General features: G+C 33.8%; 1 protein-coding gene across 1 annotated transcript; it reads right to left on the reverse strand.

Annotated features, from left to right (window-relative positions):
• Positions 1-12113: 12113 nt before the first annotated feature.
• Positions 12114-12722, reverse strand: LOC143605492 (uncharacterized). Its single transcript, XM_077081584.1, has one exon. It carries the CDS (start codon positions 12720-12722, stop codon positions 12114-12116), a length of 609 nt encoding a protein of 202 aa, XP_076937699.1.
• Positions 12723-16953: the final 4231 nt, after the last annotated feature.

Below are 16953 nucleotides of genomic sequence, written 5' to 3' on the forward strand. Positions count from 1 at the left end.
TATAGGCCACTTTCATTTGCTCATCATCAATTATCCGTCACAATTTTCCTTATGTCGTTAATGCCGTTAATGCCTAATTTGCGGGTAACATTTTGCTGTATTTCTGTATTTGTTGCAGGAAGATGTTACATAATTTGGTGCCCTTAATTATTATTATGGGCGTTTCTTTAGTTGAAAATATGTAAGTATAACTATAAAGGTTTGTAATGTAAATATGTGTTGTAAACTGTAGCACAATATAACTGTCGTGAACATTCCTGTTTCATTCTACTTGTTGGAGCAAAAACAAGCGCATTTGTATGTTCACAATATCGCCTTAAGCCTAAGCGCGAGTAGTTTGCAAAGGATAAAAACCGAAGCAAAACATATAAAAGAAGAATAAATCTGTTTATTAGCTACTCTTTTATATCTGTTACAATATGTTTGTATGACTGACTATCGAAAAACCTATAAGTGTAATTGAATGGCTGAGACTGAATAAGTTGTTTTAATTTTTATAAATAGTCTAGTTAAAAACTTGTATAGCTACTCGAAACGAATTTAGAATGTACAAACATTAAAAGCAGAGTTACAGCAAAATCAAATACCTACAAGAGCGAAATGTCTATCTTTACGATTATTGATCCGTATTCGACTGGTAGAGTGAACCACAATGTACGTAACACAGATGTTACGTTAATCTAATAGTGAAGGTTATCATGCTTCTTGCAAATTTGATTTGCTTTAGTTTGATGTCAAACACAAGAATATTGTGTTCACTACTTCTAACTTTGTTACATTACATTGCCTCACCCTCCGCTTTAAATACACAAAACTCTTAAAATGTACAAAACAAAGACATCGACTCTATCTTTATGCCTTTATTTGAGTCTTGTTTTCACTGGTATTTTAAATATCTTTACGGTACGTAATTCTTGTCACTTGTGTATCCAATGCGGTTAGAGGTCACTAAAGGTTTATTGTCCTACTTCAAATTTAAATACTTATATTAGTAACAACTAACTACTTTTAGGCTTTTAGCTTTATTAAATTATTTGGCCCCACTCTCCACTCAAATACACAAAGCTCTTTCAAATGCACAAAACAAGGACATGGATTCTATCTTTATACCTTCATTTAATGTCTTGTTTTTACTGGTATTTTAAATAACATCTTTACAATACGTAATTCTTGTCATTTGTGTATCCAAGGCGGTTAGAGGTCACTAAAGGTTTATTGTCTTACTTAAAAATTAAAATACTTATATTAGTAACAAATAACTACTTTTAACTTTATTACATTACTTGGCCCCACCCTACACTCAAATACACAAAGCTTTTTCAAATGCACAAAACAAAGACATCAATTCTATCGTTACACCTTTATTTGATGTCTTGTTTTCACTGGTATTTTAAATAACATCTTTACAGTACGTAATTCTTGTCATTTGTGTATCCAATGCGGTTCGAGGTCCAACCACGGGTTTGATCAACAAATGAAGTCATTTTAAGAGTACTTTTATCTAAAGAGTATCCAATTAGAATAGCATGCTTGATCTAGTTATAAGGACACAGAATAATAATTATCAAAACATCATAAAGGAAACTAATGAAACTAACCATATATATGTATACTAGACCGGTGCCCGCGCGATGCGGCGGGAACAAAAGTTATAGTAATTATGTAATAATTGTGGATGTTCAAGGTTTGGTTGAAACCGTAAAAACGTTTGAACCAATCATCACTTTTGGTCAGCCGGTTTCCGAATATCCAAACCATAGCAACCGGTTTGGTTTATGGTTTATACAGAAAATATAAAACCGGACTGGACGGTAAACTTATTATTGAAGTTCAATGCGTGAAACCAAACCATTAGTAACGATTAAGTTTAAAGTTTCTACGGTTCAATTGCGGTTCTCAATGACAAAAAATTGAACCAACAGTTTGGCTCACGATATAACTTAGAAACCGTTAAAACCAAACTGTAACACCCATATGTAACATGTTAATTTTTTTTATTTGAAAAATTATAGCAATACCATACTCAAATTAAAGATAATAAAATGCTCATTTTTATGGTGCAATTTTTTATAAAAAATATTAACGTATGTAAAAGTTATGGCCGTTGGAAAAAGGTTGGTGGGAAGTTATTTACAATTGAAATTAAAATGAATATATAGGTAAAGATAAAGGTCCAAACTAGTACTATTTCTTAAATTTACAAAAGTTGCTTAAAGTTGAGGGGAAAATGTTGTGACTATTTCAAGACATATTTTCTAATGGACAAATTTGTTCCTCTATATAATGTGTATATCATACATTAAAATTTGTAAATTCCTTAAAATTAAGGTATCTTAATTTGCCTTTGTTTAATGTATTATATATAGCATAGATATATAAACATCATTTTTGAGAAAAAGTCATCAGCTGGTCCCAGTAACTATCCTTCACATTCTTCATTTTCCACCTGAACGTTTTGATCATACTAATAACGTATACTTTCCTCTCTCTGATCTTAAAAAACAATGGCCGAACGTACTGCATCCCGTACCGGTGGTCATGCGATTTCGCTTGAACTGGGTGCTCGAGTACATCATGAATAATATTAAGGAAAAAATGCATGATTAATATCATGCTTTGAAGTTTGAACCGTTCGTGTATGATGATCCAAAAACATTAAAGCAATTGTTAGCCTGTTTTGAATTAATTTGGGGTTTGAACACTGACAATTATAATTATTCGGGCTCAATAATTATTTAGGATATAAATTAGGTCACATAATTTATACGAAACCAAAATTATCTGTACCACTTTTGTATACATAATTAGGTCACTATCGGGGCCCGCCAACCCCCCTCCCCCCCAAATTCTGATTGGTTGCGCTAGTCCTTATGAGTGTATGGTGTATGTTATTTATATAACAAAAATAGTGTAAAAGCACACAGGGGTGGATCTATATAGGTATATACGGGTTGACGGAAACCCACTGAGTTTCGAAATTTATATAGAATTTAGGTATAATTTATGAGAGTGAACCCATATATATTTTGAGAGTGAACTCATATACAATTTGAAACTTTGTCTGGTGGCAAAACTCCTCCTTTAAATCGCGACAACCCTCCAATCCACCCGGGTTCGACTCTCATCCGCAGCACTTTACCTTTGTTATTTCCAGTTTTTTTCTTTTTTTTTATCCAGCAAGTTAGGTTATAAGGTTAATTATTTATTTTTACCCAGCAGCGCTAACACAAAAAACATCACAGAAGTTAACTTCCCCACCACAGGTCCACATCGCAGGTCAAACCCTAACACCCCACTGCCGCCGCAGTCCACCGCCGGCCGCTTCTCTTTTCGCCACACCGTTCTCGGCCTTCCTCTCCATCCCTAGCCTCTATCTCTCCTTCACTCCGGTCTTCACAGTAAGGTAAGTTTTGATGTTTTGCTTCAATTAGTTTTTTTGTTTACTAAAATTACAATTAGAAAGAATGATTATGTTGAAGTTTGTAAAATGATTATGTTGAAGTTTGTTGATTGAATTAGAAAATTAGTGATGTTTAAATTTGATTTGTAGGCATTATGAATATTAAAAGATATTTCTCAAGTGAACCATCAAACATTCAATCATCATCTTCAATAAACAACCCTTAAGAATAGATTTGAATAACCGTCCGTGGGATCTTTATTATGTATGTTATCCTTTCTATGACGATGTTTGTTTTTTGTTAATTTATCGTATTTATGTTATGTAATAAACCTTACGGCCTTACCCGACCCGAACCGTTGAACCGACCTAAACCTTCGAATCGACCGAAATTTTTATGACCGGTCGTAAAAAATTATAGCATTTAAAAACAGTGAACCCATTTGAAAAAAATCCTGGATCCGCCACTGAAAGCACACATGGACAATGTGTAAAACCACACGAGGACGATGTTGAATTACAACATATTTCAAGTCTTAGCAAAATAGTGTAGAAGCACACGAGGACTATGTGTAGAACTACACGAGGACGACGTAGAATTAGACGTGAAGACGATTAAACACCAAAAGAAAATAATGTAGTTGTAATTTTTAATGTATTTTTATAGTGTTTTTCAAGTTATATTTTATAATCTCTAAATAAAAAAAATAGAGCTGAATTTTATTTTTTAACATTTTTATAATATTAAATCATAAATAAATAAAATAGAGCCTAGTCGGTTTCAAACGCTATCCTACCGGCTTCTATTAGACCGGTTCTAACTGAAATTGATTTTGACAGAGCCCGTAAATAGTTTTTTTTTTCTTAAAAAAACTCCATTTTGTTCACACTCTTGCATGCAAGTGATAGCTTGAGAGCTTTCAAAAGAATCATAACAGGATCTCTATCTTCATTCTAAAATCCCTATAAATTCTCTCTATTTTGCATTCTTGTTTGGGTATCTTTATCTCTATCTTTAAAATTTAGTATTAGATCGTTAGGGAAAAAATGAATATCAATTTACTAATATAAAGATTCTCTATACATCAATGTTTATAAATATTGTGATTATTGTGATTTGTGAGTATATAACAAATAGAAAAAAATAATAAAACAAATATTTATGAGTGAGAGATAAAATCCGAGAAGGAGAATAAGATGTAATAGATTAAACGAAATGTAGAAATCAATTCTTTAAGGTGCTGTTTGTTTTTCAAGACAAAAATTGTCTGCAATCTGATTTCATCTGATTTAATGTCTGTAACTGAAGATGTGGTCTAAAGGTCTACAATCTGAAAATATAATACTGTTTGTTTTATAAACTGGATATCGTCTGCATAAGCTGAAAATTAGTTACATATCATATATATACAGTAGATAAAAGTCATTTAACGTTTGTATACTACTAAAATAATTGGTAGTGGTGTACGAACTATGGAAGTGGGTGGTGGTAGACGATTGTGGTAGACGGTGAATGGTGGTGGTGGTGGACGGTGATGGTGGCCGACAATGGGTGGTGTTGGTGATGAACGGTGGTGGTGGGTGGTGGACTATGGTGGTGGTGGATGGTTGTGGCGGGTGGGGGTGGGGGGACGGTGGGTGGTGGTGGATGGTGGCCGACAGAGAGTGGTTGGTGGCGGTGGCGGTGGCGTGTGGTGGTGGTGGCGACCGACGGTGAATGGTGGTGGTAGCGGACGGTGGTTGTGGCCGTCGGGGGTGGTGGTGGTGATGGACGGTGGTGGTGGTGGGTGGTTGACGGTGGTGGTGGCGGACGATGGGTGGTGATGGTGGTGGTGTACAGTGGGTGGTGGCGGCGGCGGACGGTGGGTGGTGGTGGTGGTGGACGGCGATGGTGGGTTGTGGTGGCGGCGAACGATGGGTGGTGGTGGACGGTGGTGGTGGGTGGTGGTGGCGGCGGACGGTGGATGGTGGTGGTGACGGACGGTGGGTGGTGGTGGTGTTGAACATTGGGTGTTGGTATGATGTTAAGAAGTGTGGAGACAATTGATATTAGATTATTTTTTAAGACCGTAAAAGCAGTTTTAATATCTTTTTAAAAAAAAAACAAACGGTCTTCAAAAGCTTATGTCTGCGCGCCCACAGACATAGTCTCCTTGCAGACCTTATAAGCAAAAACAAACACAACCTAAATATGTAAGCAGAGATTCAAAAACATCAAGCCTCTTATGAATTATGATGTAACAATAATCAGGCCCACTAGAACAACATCTTCATGAGGCCCATTAAGAGTAATAAGGCCCACTAGAGAGACCTTGTTAACTAATCATTTAAACTGTGTCAACGGCTTTTTCGTCAGAATCTAGAGATCTATTGAGACGTCAAAGTAATACAACTAGTTGGTGTTGAGAGTATTAGTATATTATTTTTGCCATTAAAAACAAACACACATGCATCCGCTTCTACAATATATACAAACCAATTAAAAGCGGTACCTACCTCCAATCATAACTTGTATACCCCAAAGAGACAAGTCCAATTATAGTATATGCTCACCAAACATCAATGATTTTCGTAAAAGCATTTTGTACCAAAACCAATTCAAAACCCATACGGTAAGTAACCCGAGATTGTAAAGTTATAAGGCGTGCACCCTTGATTTTCGAATTAACTTCAACGGGTCGCTTAAACTTAGATATCAGCTTACAGAAAAGGGTTCTAATAAACAAACGGCCCGTCAACTGATTGATGAAGAGTACGTTAAACCAATTTGATATAGATTAGAAGTATAATTTGAAGTCTTATCTAATTTATGTACTCAAGATAGTATATGGATGGTCGAACTTATTAAAAGTATAAGGATTAAATGTGTTTGATTAAATGCCGTTGGTTAAAGTAACAAAGAGATATAGTTGAGTTTTAGTTATGCTTTGTGGTTATTATATTTAATATTACTTATGGTAAAATTCATAAAAACTACAAGAGATCATGTCTAACTTTATTTTGTGGCTAAAACATTTTTTTATTTTTTAAAAGCATCAAATGTTAAAATTCATTTATATAATTTTGAGTTAAGTACAATTTACGTTCATATGATGAAAGGACGGAATCAACCTGCAACTTTATTTGTATAATTTGACCCATTGAGCCCATGTCCTTACTTTTGCCTTCACTTTGTATACTATCCTCAAATGTTCGTTTCCCTTGACGTGCGTTAAAGTTAAGGGCATTTGTGTAATATTGCACCCAATTAACACATACATGCAAATTCTGGCAATTGAAAATCTGTAACACTTATTGAAAATATTTGAATCTCTCTAATTGAAAATATCCTTACTTTTCCATTCATTTTTGAGTTAAGTACAATTTGCGTCCATATAGTTGGTATTGGTTTAATTCATTACGCTACCGTCATTCGCCTATAAACAAAATATGTAAAAAAATTCAGAACTACTAAACTAATTTTCGTAACAAACTGAACCATGCCGACCTAGTTGTCACCAAATTCTTGTCAGTAACTAGTTAATGCTATAAAAAGAAATAAAAACAAAAACTTCATTTCAAAAAAATTATTAAATGCAATCTATTATCCAATATCCATCCATGCAAGAATTCATGAAGTTGGTCTAGTGGTTCTCCTTTTAGGTTAATATTTTAATCATCACTCATTCCTCGCCTTCAATAATTCCACAATTATTTTGTTTTCTTGTGTACATTCTTTTACTTTAAGTGGTTTTTAAAATTTTCATTTCATCGATTTTTTATTTTAAATATAAAAATATTTGTCCCATTTTTTGTAATTACAGGAACCTAACACTTTTGGAATTTAACGTCAAAAAAAAACAGAAGTAGTAGGATGTTGGCATTGTACTTCCAATTAGCAAAATTAAATACCAGAACTCATGACCATTTAGTTATCTCTAAAGAAAGTTATATGGTACATTTTTTTGCAGCTAAATTATAAAACCGATTACACATTATAAGTTGCAAGTAAGACTAGAGCCCACAATCATTTAGTTATAAGACATATAATGTTGTCACTGGACAAAACTAGTAGTTACAAGTTCTCTCGTACATAACTATTTAAAAAAAACCTATCATAACCTTTTATTTTGCTTTTTTTATTGATCAGACAGCAGTTGTCAACAAAAAAGATTATATGACAAGTTGACAACTTCTATGGCTATAATTTCTTTAAAGCACTTTCAAGTTATAGCAAAACTATATCAATTATATATTGGTAATCAGTAGCGGGTACAAATTCTTTGTGGTCGGTAATGTTGAGACGTTCAAACAAAATGATGTGCTACACTGCTACTAGATTAACTATTTTAATGTGGGAAAATTCCAAAAATAATCCCTTAATGGTGACATGTTTCAAATATGACCCCTTAAGAACGTTTTCCCAGATGTCACTCTTCTAACGTATTGACGACGATGTGTTAGGTAGTCGAGGTAGCTACAACATGGTCAACGATGTGTTAGGCCAAACGCATGGTCAAAAATGTGTTAATTTATGGTTGACGATGTGTTAAGTATTAATACTTAGCGCATCGTCAAACATAAATTAGCACTTAACACATCGTCAGTCATGCGTATTCCACCCCCACGTATCGTTATTTTATTTGTTTACTAACTCATCGGCGGAGTTCCCTAACACATCATAAGGCGATGAGATACGTAAGAGGCAAGATTTAAAACTTTAATTTAAAAAGACAAACTTGATCTCTTTTAATAAATGAGCTATTTTAAGTGTTTTCCCTTTTAATATTGGTTATCTGGATATCATTTGTTACACTTTTCTCAAACACACTATAGCCAAAAAAAAACATGAGGCTCGTTATGGGGTGGCGAATGCTCAGGTTTTGGGCGATATTCATATCAAACCCCCCCCCCCCCAGGCGATATGTGTGGCGACAGGGGGCAAGTTTTTGTCGCCATGATTCGTTTGAGAATATTATTATATTCTTTTGTGTGCAGGTGTGTAGCATATATGTATACATCACTACACCCTTAAACCAAAATTATTTATTTTGTTGACTGAGTATCAAATGTCATAAATCGTCCCATTTTATATAGCTCATCCACGTTGTGTACACACAGCCTTATAGTAATAATGATATCGTTCAGCAGAATAAATCCAATAGAACCATTAGCCAATCATTTCAACCAGGTCAACTGCTTTTTAATTAGAATCTTGATCCCATTAAGAGGTTGGCATTTGGGAGTATTATACTGTTTATTATCGCATAAAACAAACACATATGCATCCACTTCTACAATATCCACAGACCAATTTCCAAAACCTTCAATCATAAAATGTGCCCCAAAGAGACAAGTCCAGCTATATATATATAGAAAATGCTCACCAAACAACAATGAGTTGCCAATGCCCATCACCATTCCATTCTCAAATCAAAAGGTATGGTGATGATTGTGTACCAAAAATGAATTGGAAGCCAAGGTGGTAAGTAACTCGAGCATATAAAATGTAAGATGTGTCTTTGGTAACTAGATTAACTTCAACCAGGCAATCAAACCTAGATGTTTAACATAACAAAAATGGTTCACTACTTCACTATTTGATATATGATTGGTTATCCGTTGCATTATAAGGGCATCATCCTTGTCACATAAATATGATTGCGTCTTTAACAACAATCCATCATGGTGTCTCCCTTGTTGAACACTAATCAATTAATGAGAACCGATCAGTGAGAACTAATTAATTTTAGTGGTTTTGGAACCGAACCTGTTAATAGGTCCGGTTCTTGTTTTGTTTTTTAGTCATTTGTCAATTTCAATTCCGATTTGGTTCCGACAATACCAATTTGTTGAACAACTCTAAAAACGCCCATGAGGTTTGTATCAAATACAAATGAAATTAACGTGTTAATTGTGAGAATCAAATAGAGTAATTATATATACAATTAGAGTAATTATGTAATTACATCATAGAGTAATTACATAATTACTCTATTTATACATATAATTACTCTACTTAATTCTTACAATAAACACATTAATTTTATTTGTACGCTAACTTTCTCTTAAATAAAATAAATAAAATCAAACACTTTTGATTAAGATAAAAATGGACTTCATTATCCATTTATGCAAGAATTCTAAAAGTTTGTCCTCTCTTTAATTTGATGTGTTGATTATTTTAATCATCACTCATTAATTGCCTTTAATAAATCCACAAATTATTTTGTTTTCTTATGGACCCTTTTTTCCTTTCATATTCAAGTTTTTGTTTCATCAACCTTTCGTTTTTTTTATATTCCATTTCAACTCTATGCGTGCCTTTATACTTCTATATACCAACCATCAAAATATTTCTTTTATTAGGGTGGACGGGGTCGACTACTTGGCTGGGCCGAGTGGTTGTCCGGGTATGACGGGTAGTTTGGAGAAACCACCCTCTCCCAACCGAGTACTTTGTCAAGTAGAAGTTAAACGCTTAAGATCCTTTAATGAAAAGTGTTGATTTGGCCACTATAGTTTTATTGAATATAATCACTGGGGTTGTTTTTAAAAAACATTTTTTCAGCTCAAATTTATCAACAAACAGGTCTTATTAGAGTTTGTGTATTTTCTTTTTGGATATTCTACATTACAAAAGATCAAAATTCAGTCAGTTTTTTTTTTTACAACCAATTGAAAAAATCCATATATTATTTATTTATTTATTAGAGATACCAACAATGTTTTGTTAGTAGATACTTGAAAATCAATTTCTGTGAAATAAAAGATACTTAAGTGATTAAAATATAAATCACCTCCCAACGTCCTTCAATTTGCAAGCTCCCTAAATGCTTATAGACAGCTGCTAAGTAGCTGTGCGGCACCCTTAATAATTATAAGTTGGTGATATGTTGGAAGAAAAAGAACAATGAAAAAGATATTTATTAATTAATCAATGATAATAAAACAAAACCAAAATATTAAGTTAATTAGTTGAATGAGGTCTTTGTTTTTCTCACACTTTTCTCAAGTGCAAATGGATAATGGCATCAAAAGACATTTGTTTATTTGTTAAAATAATATTGAGATGGCAAATGAGAGAAAATCAAAAGGGCAAGCGTACATGTTAACTACTAATAAGAAACAAAATGGGGGAAACAACGTTAATTAAATATAATGTAAGATGTGATATTTATAAAATTATTAACTAAAGGGTTTAAGGCTCATCATCATAGAAATAAAAACTTATTTTAGAAGTAGAAGTCGAGTTAGATAGAGTGTGAATTATAATTATTAAAAAGACTAAAATATATAATTTCATATATATATTTCAATTTTATAAAATACTATGCGTATTTAATAAGGCAAATTAGATTGTGTGGGTTCGAGTCACACGATCAACAAAGATGAAGATCTAAGAGTAAAAATAGTGACTACGTGAGTTAGTTTTTTTTTCATGAAACAAAGGTATAATAGTTATATTATAATTTGTATTTAATAAAATTGATAAAGGTTAAAATTAAGGGAAAATTCCCATAATAGCCCATTTAGAATTTATGTTTTCAAGATTATCCTCACTAATTCAAGTTTCCAACTTTGTCCCTTTGGTATCTTGTCGTCGACGACATGATAGCGAACACCGACGATGCGTTACTGAAACAAATAGGATAACGACACGTGGCCGGAATCTGTGTTGACGACGCGTTATGTTGCTAACGTAGGGTAGCAGCGATGCGTTAGTTGATAACGCATCGCTGCTACCCTATGTTAGCAACATAAACGCATCGTCTACCCCATGTTATGTTAACACATCGTCGGTGTTCGCTAACATGTCGCCGGCGATGAGATACGTTTATGTTGCTAACATAGGGTAGCAGCGATGCGTTATCATCTAACGCATCGTGGAACCCTTGCTTTAAACATTAATGCATCGCCGCTACCCTATGTTAGCAACATAACGCATTGTCAACCCTATGTTATGTTAACACATCGTCGGTGTTCACTAACATGTCGCCGGCGACGAGATACCAAATGGACAAAATTGAAAACTTGAATTTGGGAGGACAAACTTGGAACCACATTCTATTAATTGGCTATTTTGGGAATTTTCTCAAAAATTAAAGTATATAAAACATTCTTAGGTAAATATAATTTTTGGAGTATAAATGAATCTGTCTCATAAATATACAAACAAATAAGTTTTCAAACATATGAAAACAATGAATACTATGATATTTAGTTCCATGTCTTGGTGGTTGTAATTTTTTGAATTCATAGGTTATAACTCATTACTTCTGCTTACGCTTACATTTAATGTATTGGTTTGGTTATCTTGAATGATGTTTATAAAATTTTATTGCATGATGTTTATAAGATTTTAATAAGAAGGATAAATTTTGAATTTTAATTTTATATGTACCTGATATCATCTAATTATATAAATATAACATTCGACGATACTAATTCAGAGCGAATAATTTATATTACATGGATTTCTTATGTAACACAAGATACTCGTTTTCATGTGTCATTCATATATGATATATCTTACATTCGAGTGACACCAATTCCCTAATACCGATTTACGAAATACCCGTAAACATCAAATTACTTATACAATATTCTTTAAATTTCTATTCAAATTTTATAAAAAAATGCATGACTTATATAACAACAGTCAAATTGCATTTTCAACAATGTGGTAGTAGTAATTACTGCTAAAACTTTCATTACTATATCCATTTCAAACTTAACTATCTTCTTCATCCATACTCTGCTCCTTCAGCAACCTCTGCTGCTTCTTAATAAACGTCTCAACCGCAATCCGAAACTCTTCGTTACTCAAATTCTCCACCGCCTTCATCGAATCCTCGCTCCTCCTCATCTCCGTCACCGACCGCCTTAACTCCTTAACCGGCATCCTCCTATTCAATTTATCCGATTTCGTCCTCTGAAATCTCTTAATTTCCTTTTCCTCATTACCAATAACAGGTTTATGACAGGACGTCGTTAAGTCATTTGAAATGTACTTAACGACGTCGTTCTGAGATCCAGATTCCAGTACTATCTTACTGGAATCTGGATCTCGAGAAAGCATGTAACAAACAACGACAATTACATTTCCAAGTACAAACACGACGTGTTGGTTGGTGAAGTAAGACGAGTATGCGAGTACATACTCGCTAGAGAATTTGATAACGAGAGGTAATTGAGTCGAAGACCAAGAAATCAACGTGACCGCAACGAATAGTTCTATTAACTGAAACAATTTGGTGATGTTGGAGAACATACGGTATCGCGCTAGCGCATTCGCCTTCTCGGCTTTAATACCGTCAACAAAATCGTGAGAAGTTTTCATATTTTTTTTGAATTTGTTGTGATTGATAATGGAAGAGGAGAGTTTTAAGAATTAATTGAGAAGTTGGTGTGTGTGTGTATGAAAGTTTCAAAATGGAGGTGCGAATTTATAAAGGAAGGAAAATTAGTACCAACCAGAACATGAAGACCGAGCGAGCCACTACTCTGCTGTGCCACCCCCACCATACCCCACCCATACACTTTCTGTTTATTTTAACTTTTTCATGTGACTTCAATAAATAACTAACAAGTTCAAAAGAATTTAATAATATGTTATGAAGTTAGTTGCTCGAGTTGTACAGGTCATGTATAGAAATGTTATGATTTATTACTTCAAGTTCAGCAAATGTAGTTTTAAAAGATTGAGTTTGCAATTCAAAAATTAATAGCGACGTAGCTTGTTGCCTGATTGTTACCTGTTTCGATGTAATCACTACTTTTAGTAATTTAGTTAAAATTAGACCTGAAAAAATAATTAATATGTTAATATGTGTAAGGGTCAGTTTTGGCTCAAATGATACAAAATTGGAATTTGGCCGTTTTTGTTTTTTGCCTTTGAGTATAATGTATATGTTCGGTTTGGTTTTGGTTGAGTTAATCGCTTTTATATTTGAGCTTGAATTGTTTGTCTAAAGAAACAATGCTCCTAAATAATGAATTTTAAACTAGAATTTTTTGTTAACCAGTTAATCTATTGTTACACGTTTTAGTCTAAATTTTTTGGATTTTACGATTTGTTATAGACTTATAACTACTTAACATTAGAAAAAGGTTATACAACGCATAATCTGGTTCAGTTCATTGCGGTTCATGGATGGAACCAGATCTGAAATTCGGTTCAGTAGGATGGAACAAGTATAACTGAAATCGAACCATAAACTCTTGCTTTTGAAAACCAAAACTAAACTGAATATCGGTTATTTTGGTATGGTTTTGTCGGTTAATTCGGGAAGTTTCATCTTCACTTGAATATGTGATTTGAATTTGGTTCGATTTGGATAATCGGTTATTGCTCATCCCTAAGCAACCCCAACCCGAGCCACCAAGGCTTATGACAAGAAAAATATAGTAACTCAATAATTTGGTCTCTTAAATGAGGTTCTTGTTAATAAAGTTGAGAATTGAATCCAGGTACCTTCTTGAATCCACTATCAAGAAAATCAACATGGCTACACGTTAGAGACAAGTCGCTAGTTATTGTGTTAAGTCAAGTAGATCATTATGTTCACTTGATTGATCAGAATGTCTAACTATAAAAAGAAATAAAATGGTAAATAGCACATGTAAAAGGGATAAAAGATAATACAGTATCCGATGACATGTCTTCAGTTTATTGCTTAACTTCTCAATTCTAAGATCCTTTTAGGTTTTTATCCTAAAAGAACATGTTGTGTTAATGCAAGGAAGAACAAGAAACATATAAAAAATAAAATATAACTAAATCTGGGACTAACATTATTCCATAAAACTTTTATTGTTATTATAACTTTACCCTTAATTACTAATTAAGTGGTTTATAGGAGTACATGCATCTAGGAATAAGAATAAGTTAGTTTGTCGTTCTCAAATAAAATTAAAGTTAATATGTTTTTTTTTCATTTCTATATTATTTTTAGAATATCTAAATGACATTTCTTTACAACCAAAGGACTTGAACCTCACCACTCATAAAAACAAAGGCATAAGATACGGTTGGTCTACATAGCACACACACTGCACTAGGTTGGTGGAGTTTCCACATCCCCAACACCCTCGACATCAGATTATGTCTCGCATCAACAACCTGTTGGAAATCAGGCCCTTGATCGAACACACAAACACGAGATTGAACAACTTGTTCAGACGTTTTAATATTATAAAACCAAGCACACAAATTACAATACCTCTAACCATCTATTTATACTAAACTCATTCTAATCCTAGCCCAACACAAACTCTATTTTAATAAACAAATAAACTCCTAGATAAACCTTATTAGTTAAAACTAATAATTATCTCTACTTTAATTAATAAATAATTCACCAAGAATTATCTACAACACGTTTGATTTTTATCTCCAAAATTCAAGATTAATGTCTTCATTCTCCCCATTAATTTTGAATTGAACCAGTTTCTTGACATCCATACCATGATCGACAAATCGAATCCCTCTTTTCTATCCTAGAACTACACCGTTCTTGACCACCGAACAAAGAAAAAACAAGCTTGCTACTTTTACCATTTTCTTCTTCCTTTGCTAGACATGACAAGTTTCAAAGCCTCCACTTTGACGAATCTTCTTCCGCCTGCCTACCCGCAAATCTCTGCTAATAGATTCAACCCTTATTTGATCGTAATTTTACCACCCTGTCACACTCTTCCTTGATATGCACACACTAATATCAACCACCAACAAAGACAATAACACCCCACTATTCCGCCTTTTCGGTCGTCCCCGAATTCCTTAGCTCCTCGCTCTTTCGTTTCTTCCGCGACACGCCAGTTGGTTTTTCCGCCATAAAAATCGAACTCCTCGCTACGATTTTCCTCATTGGCTAGAAAGAGTGTCCGACACAATAAAACACGATAAAAAAAACCATATTGAACCCAACAATTAAACCTCCTCTGATCGATCTGCACCTATGGCTATCGATCGCCAACACGACAAGCCACCGCTATATGTCTTCTTGGTTGCTAAACAAAACCCCTTCAGCCCCTGCTGATCATGTTTCTACCGCAACCAAGCACGTTGGTATGTTACCTGCCAGAATAAGTGACACCCGTTGTTTTTTATTCACGACTAAGAAGTTTTTCAAACACTGAACATGATTAATCATCTTTGTTGCCTATACCATCAAGTCTTCAACACCTCGCCAACACAACTGTTGTACCCTATCCAAAAGTATTAAAAACTTCCTGTTGACTTTTTCCACAAACTTTGGACCTCCATGAAAATTAATTCCTATTGACTTCTTTACAGCCGGAAATCACTACTTCCGGTTTCACCGCCATTGCAACCCCGCGAGGGGCTGCTTCCCTTTTCGAAAAACGACTCTCAAAACCGCCAACACCAAGCTTTGATACCAATTGTTGGAAATCAGGCCCTTGATCGAATACACAAACACGAGATTGAACAACTTGTTCAGCCTCTTTTTAATATTATAAAACCAAGCACACAAATTATAATACCTCTAACCATTTATTTATACTAAACTCATTCTAATCCTAGCCCAACACAAACTCTATTTTAATAAACAAATAAACTCCTAGATAAACCTTATTAGTTAAAACTAATAATTATCTCTACTTTAATTATAAAATACTTAAAAAATAATTCACCAAGAATTATCTACAACATGTTTGATCTTTATCTCCAAAATTCAAGATTAACGTTTTCACAACCTCTCCTTCAGCATCTTGATGTGTTTTCTTCATTCTATGGCGAAAGTCCCCACACTCCATCACCTTCCACGTCATGAAAAGCCAACGTGGCAGTGCCAAGTCACCCTTTGTGCATGTAGCGGGGTAACTATTGCAAATTGTCTAACCCTTTGATATTTAATGATATTAGATTAACTCAATTGAATAAAATCAAATAAAGACATAATAATCAATAAAATTATATAAATATAAATATGCATACTAGCTATACATTAATTGTTACTAAAAAATTAGTTGACAGAAATAAAACTAAATAGTTTTGACAAAGGTATAAAATTACAAATTTAATTACTAGTGCCGTATATAATTGGCGACAATCTCGTCGAAGCATTTGCAGGATTTGTGGCGCGACAAAATTGCAGGTGGCAGTCCGAAGCCTTTGATCAGGTCATATCATAGGTGTGCCACTCCACGAATGTTGGACCACATTCCATTTCGAATGAATTTAATAAATAATTTTATTTATTAACACATATTTTTGAAAAAGTCCATGTATCATTTTCCTTTTTTTTTTCCTTTTTGTTTCAGGATAATTTTTTTTAGCTTTCTTTTAAAATGTAGAGAAAAAATCCATTTGGTAGTAACTAAGTTTTGCTAGTTAATTATTAGGGGGATGGGGCATCATTCGGGTATCCTTTTTAAGGTATTTGTTCACTAATGACACATACTTAGGGTACTTAAAAAAGGTAGTACAAGAGGAGAGAGTGGGTACTAGTACCCGATCTGTAAGTGGGATATTCACCAATTATGTGAAGTGTTTGTTGCACACTTACAAACGTATGCGTCAAAACCAATTATAAAAATGTGTTATA

This window comes from Bidens hawaiensis, unplaced genomic scaffold, assembly GCF_021521415.1.
Source record: "Bidens hawaiensis isolate Kalapana, Puna unplaced genomic scaffold, B.hawaiensis_p1.1 tig00069869_1, whole genome shotgun sequence".
NCBI classification, from domain to species: Eukaryota; Viridiplantae; Streptophyta; class Magnoliopsida; order Asterales; family Asteraceae; genus Bidens; species Bidens hawaiensis.